The 6,000-nt window shown below is 39.4% G+C and overlaps 1 protein-coding gene across 2 annotated transcripts; it reads left to right on the forward strand.

Moving 5' to 3' along the window:
• The first annotated feature begins 729 nt into the window (after positions 1–729).
• Positions 730–5,908, forward strand: LOC117777054 (lysosomal thioesterase PPT2-A-like). 2 transcript variants are annotated; one of them, XM_034611547.1, is made up of 8 exons: positions 730–899; positions 2,309–2,462; positions 3,094–3,189; positions 3,823–3,930; positions 4,369–4,452; positions 4,566–4,650; positions 5,315–5,369; positions 5,654–5,908. In XM_034611547.1, the coding sequence occupies exons 1-8, from the start codon at positions 768–770 to the stop codon at positions 5,795–5,797; spliced, it is 858 nt and encodes a 285-aa protein (XP_034467438.1). In that variant the 5' UTR covers positions 730–767; the 3' UTR covers positions 5,798–5,908. The 2 variants fall into 2 exon arrangements, with proteins under 2 accessions (XP_034467438.1, XP_034467439.1); XM_034611548.1 differs by lacking the exon at positions 3,823–3,930.
• The last annotated feature ends 92 nt before the right edge of the window (positions 5,909–6,000 follow it).

The raw sequence follows: 6,000 nt of genomic DNA on the forward strand, positions 1-6,000 counted from the left end.
TGTGAAATTTGGTGCAGCTTGATTGAGTTTAAGGGGGATTATTGGGTCTTGGAGGAGCTCTACTGGGAATCCTTCTAGGTTACTACTGTATTTGATATTGAGGCTGGGTGACCTTCAGCGTTTGGTGTATAAAAAACTTTGTCTGACGCACAACTGGAGTCAGATTAGATAAGGAAGCTGTGCGCCTAAATACAGCTTCACTTCCACCGCATGTAGAACATATTACATCCACACATACTGTACATACATCAATACAAGGGAGCTGGATGATAAGAGTAAGAGCTCATTTCAAATGCGAAACAAAAGTTTTGTGAGGAAAATTATGAATATTTGGTGTAATCATCAATTATTTATTGATCATAGCCTAATATTACTCAGAACCTGTAAAGTAGCTTAATGTAATGTAATCGAGTAACAAATACAACAGGTACTTAGAGGCATAAAGTGGCAAAGAAAGAAAATACTCGAGTAACGCAAAAGTACTCGAGTAAACGTAGAGTACTTTATTACTTTCCACCACTGAATCAAACTCTTTGGATTGACTGAGGTCTTTGTTTAACCTGCAGGGGAAACGCGTTGAGATCTTCATGAAACACCACCCAGGAACACAAGGAAGCGGTGACGAGGAAGGGAGCGTGCACGAGCTTCTCCAACTCAAGGGAAGTGGAAACGGATCGATAATCAGATCGATCACCATTCAAGTCTCTGAGCTCGACCCTGCAGCGAGCAGCTCAGCGGGAGGTGTCGGTGCCTGAGACCGGCTGGAGATGAAGACATCGCGGCTGCTGCTGCTGCTCCTGGCAGGAGTTGGCATCTACGGATACAAGCCTGTTGTCATCGTGCACGGGATCTTTGATGGACCGAAGCAGTTCAAAACTCTGTCTCTGTTCATATCCAAGGTAGGAACACAACAAATGATATGCACGAGAAATAAGTAAAGCAGTTGTCTAAAATACTATATCAAGATATTTGTCATTCATGTAATTGTAAGTGTGTAACTTTTATTTCATTGTTCACGAATAACAGAAATATAAATGAAAAAAGAAAGGAAAAGTAAAACAAAGAATAAATTGGACAAGTTTATTCGTTGAGCACATTTCATCAACAAGGCAATTCAAAGGGATCCAAGTAGTTTATGAAAGGCTTCGTGACAAATTGTAAAAGCAACACAAGACAATACAAAAAGAACAGTTTAAAAAGAAAAATTGAAAAGAGCCTCATAGATGATTATTTATGGAATAAATATTTAAGGAAGTATTTAAGGAAACTCTTAAAGTAAAATCACCTAAAACATTGTAAAATACTCTGTTAGAGGTAAAAGTTCTGTTTTGTAATTACATATTTTACTCACCAGTAAAGCTTAATGTTGATAATTTGAATTTTGAGTAGTAAAATAATTCTAATTTAACCTCCAAGTATATATTTTTTAAAGTATTTTTAAACAAGAGATCTGATTAAGAAAAATCTTCTGCAGATGTTGGATGAAAGACTGAAAGCTGAATTTCTTGATGTGGTGAATAAAGTGATTTACTCAGTGAGCCTCAGTTGTCCTTGGTCTAACGTTCATGTGGACTGTCAAAGTCAAGTACAATAGAAACTTGTCAGTATTACATCAGGTGAGAGAGGACAGATAACAAGTGTGGGTCACTACAAGTCAAGATTATTATTTTCTTTCAAGGTAAATCTTATCCAATGTCAGAGACAGGATGACGACGCTTAACACAAAACATAAAACATCCCAATCTAATGCATTGGGATTCTTATAATAACATCTAAATAATATCTTTATTTGTATAGCACTTTTCATAACAAAGTTACAAAGCGCTTCATGAACAAAAAACACAAAAGAAAGTAAAAAACACACAAATAATCATATAAAACAGATAAAAACAGTCAAAATGAGTAAATAAAAGAATAAAAACACTGTTATAGAGATTCAAGCATGACCACCAATTACAATAATAAAAAATAGAATTAGGTCAAATCAGGAAATTATGTGCGACAACAGTACATTTTATGGTTTCTCATACACAATAAATCAAAAGATGTTTAAGTCTCAGACAAGATCAACTGTTCTCACACTAGGCAGTGAAGTGAAATCCAGAAAGTTGTTTAAGATCCTGAATTCAGTTCCCTTATCATTTTCTCTTCCTCCTGATCAGCTTTCCCCCGGAGGAACTGTCTCAGGCGGCAGATAACGTCATCAGTCATCAGGCTGATAGTTGATTTAATCAGCATTTTCTGTTTCTGGTACTCTGTCCCTCAAACGATCACAAGTCTGATCCCTCAGTTCTCTCGTCCCTTCCAGGTGCATCCAGGTACCGAGGTGTCAGTGATCGACTTGTACAACAACGTGGCCAGTCTGAAGCCCATGTGGAGGCAGGTCCAAGACTTCAGGAAAGCCATCGAGTCCATCGTGAGCAGGGCTCCCGATGGCATCCATCTTCTGTGCTTCTCACAAGGTCCATCGCACACTCACATAGACACTGCATGTCAACAGATGTCAGCCACACACATCCACATGCTGTTATCTTTAGACTTAGTGGTCAGATGCAAGTGACGCCCCTAGAGGTGGTTTATCAGCTCCCTCTGCATCCACCAGATGTTTTCTACAACTTTCTTTCTATGTCTGTAAATGTGGAGTTCGTCTGTAACCTGCATGTTTTTACAAGGACGATGGGAGTGGGGGGTGCTGAGGGGGCTGCAGCCATCCCTACTGGCAAGGAGCTGCAACTGCAAGGCAAAAAATTTACGAAGCAAATAAATAAATAAATACAATAATAGTATTTTATATTCCCAATCCCAAGTCAGTCTCAGCTGTCAATCATGCTGTTGCCCTCCATTTTTGTAGCGTCAAATAATTAATTAAAACTGTGATAATTAAAAATGTCTTTGAGACGTGTGCGACTTTTTTAGTTTGGTCCACATCCCTTCCACTATACATGGAGGAGGCAGGGCTAATGACCTATACTGCAACCAGCCACCAGGGGGCGATCCACGTGCTTTGGCTTCACTTTTGCGGAGCTGCCATCTTTAATCACAGTCTGTCGTCTGAATTGTGACTCATTTGTCATCTCTGTTTTTCTTTTAAAGGTGGATTGATTTGTCGAGCTGTTCTCTCCACGACTCCAGACCACAACGTGCACACCTTCATCTCACTGTCGTCGCCTCAGGCCGGGCAATATGGAGGTCAGGGATGCATGTCTCTTTCTTGTTGCAGAAATATTTATGGTTTGGGTCTATATGTTAGTTTTATTTTATAATTTTTCAGGTAGAATGCATTATTTTCTGTTTCCGGGGCCTCTCAAACCCCGGATGACATTATCTAAATCCACCACATATTTGTATTATGATACTACGTCCCCTTCTCTCCTTTGCAGTATTTGTAGGACCCAAGGTTGAGTTAGGATAGAAAACCACTAGAGGAATGTACACACTATCTCTGCAAGAGGGCGCTCTGACTTTCGTAGAGCGAGATAGAGAAGATGCAACAATGGTTAGACGACGTGAGCAAAGGTTTAGATGTATTTGTCCTGAAGGGTTGGGGTTATGAAGTCTAATGGTATTTGGCTGCTGTAACGTGGGGAGATTAAAAAACATCTCAAACTTGTTAACTTTCCTCATCCTGGTCTCCCTTATGCATCTGGTGTTGAGAGTAAATTCGGTTCCGCTTAAGATTTCGTCCAACTTCAGAATAAACTTCATTCCTTCACCACTGCAAGATTTCCCTCGCACCTCTAACCCTTTTCCTTTAGGGGAACTTTTTGATCAATTCAAATGAACTTTTAAACACATTAACACACTCACTGCCTGACTCCACAGACACTAGTTACCTGCAGTGGCTGTTTCCTGAGTACATAAAGAAGACTGTGTTTAGAATCTGCTACAGGAGACTGGGACAGAAAGTTTCCTTCTGCGAATACTGGAACGGTAAGAATGAGGGAGGTGGTGTTAAATGAAAATCTTCATAGTTTTGACTGAGGAAGATCTGCATGTGTCCATTACATCCCCCTCTTTAGAAGATGCTACAACAGATTTCATTGTATTCATTGTCATATTTATCCACCACTCCAAAGTGTAATATTTATTTTATTTACCTGAGCAATTTCCTGTCTATTTAGATTTCTTGCACATTTCAGTACTGTCTATACTGTCTCTACTTTGATTCCTTGTACAGTATATACATACTTTTATATATATTTCATCCTATTTTTTATAATTTCATAGCTTCTATTTCACACTTTATCTTTACTTTGTAGTCTCAATTCAAGTGTGTTGCCTAATTAAGCTTCTACAGACATTGTTTTTCGGTAGAGTGATGATAAAGATCTCTTGACTCTACGATCACTTTTCATGTTTTCTCCCCAGACCCTCACCACAGGCCCCAGTACCTGCAGAGCAACAACTTCCTGCCGATGCTAAACGGTGACAGACCTCACAGCAACCTGAAAGGTGATGGAATGAATGAATAACTGTCACAGTCGTCACCTGTGGCTGTGCAGTGAGCTTCTGCAAAAAGAAAAACTCCAAATAACCCCGTGCATTTCTCATTTTCACTTCCTCAGCATGGAGGGAAAACTTTCTACGCATCAAGAAGCTTGTGCTGATTGGAGGACCGGACGATGGTGTCATCACACCGTGGGAGTCCAGGTTTCAATCATTTTATGATTCACTAACACACACTTGTTTTTATCATAACATGTGAAGGGGATTTTAGATAAATTGCTTTTTTTATTGTCGCTCTAAAAATGAAATCTCACCATATTTTTTAGCAATAAAAAGTTATTTAAATCAGATTAAGAATAATATATAAACAAACCCCTCCATGAATTAATTAAGAATATAGATTTTTTTTATTGAATACTTTAGTGTATGTAAGTGATACTGAAGTTGAGTTTGAGAAAAAAAAATATTTAGAGAAATGTAAAGACACAAATAGACACATTTTATTAAAATCAACACTTCTATGTGTATTTTGGATGTTTTCTTCCACGTGTCTGAAAGAAGGCTTGTTATTAGAGCCACAACATAGTGTCTCACCTTTAAAAAATCCCATCCTGTGGATCATAAAGCCTAATTAATGTGAAGACATATTTGAATAATATTGTTGTTTATTCTAACTAAACCAAAAGTGAAACCTGAGAGAAGTGTCCTGTGAAAATTACACCATCGCTTGGACAGATACTCGGGTGCAAGACGGCGAAGTAGTTGCAAACAGATGCTTTAGTTGGTGAAGTTTGTGGTGGAAACAGTCGCACAAGTGTCAAAACCTTGAATCTTTACCTGAAGTGATTGTTTCCTCTTTTCTTCACAGCCAGTTTGGATTCTATGACAGCGACGAGCATGTTGTGGAAATGAGGAAGCAGGAGGTAGGTTACAAACCACACACAAGTTATTTCTCTATTACACTTAACTGGAAGCAAGGTGTGTTTGTGTGTGTGTTTGTGTGTGTGTGTGTGTGTCTTCAGATGAATACATTTTGGAGCCCATCTGTCAAATCAATGTCATAATTAGTGTCGTCATGAAGAAGTCACAACAAAATCATAACAGTATGCATAGTTCAATAATGCACTTCCAGCATCCCTGCAAACGGCCCAGCAGCAGCTCACTGTGCACTCTGACCTGTCCACGTGTGCGTCTCTCCCTTTGACAGTTTTACAGGAACGACACGTTTGGCCTGAAGACGCTGGACGCTCGCGGCGGCGTGTCGACGTGTGTTCAGTCCGGAGTGAAGCACGTCCACTGGCACAACAACTACACAGTGTTCAGGAACTGCATCGAGAAGTGGCTCACGTGAGGAGACGTGGTCTGCAGCGTGTGAGAGATGTTAACGCAACATATCATTGACCTGAAATAGACAATTTGATCAACACTGGTTACACATGAAGACACTGTGATGTCTGTGGTGTGCAGAAAACTGGTGATGCTAAGAACAAGTGTCTATAGAACAACAGAGCTGATGGTATGACTGTAAACTAACCACATAGACATAAAGTAACT

The sequence above is a fragment of the Hippoglossus hippoglossus genome, chromosome 16, assembly GCF_009819705.1.
Source record: "Hippoglossus hippoglossus isolate fHipHip1 chromosome 16, fHipHip1.pri, whole genome shotgun sequence".
Taxonomy (NCBI): Eukaryota; Metazoa; Chordata; class Actinopteri; order Pleuronectiformes; family Pleuronectidae; genus Hippoglossus; species Hippoglossus hippoglossus.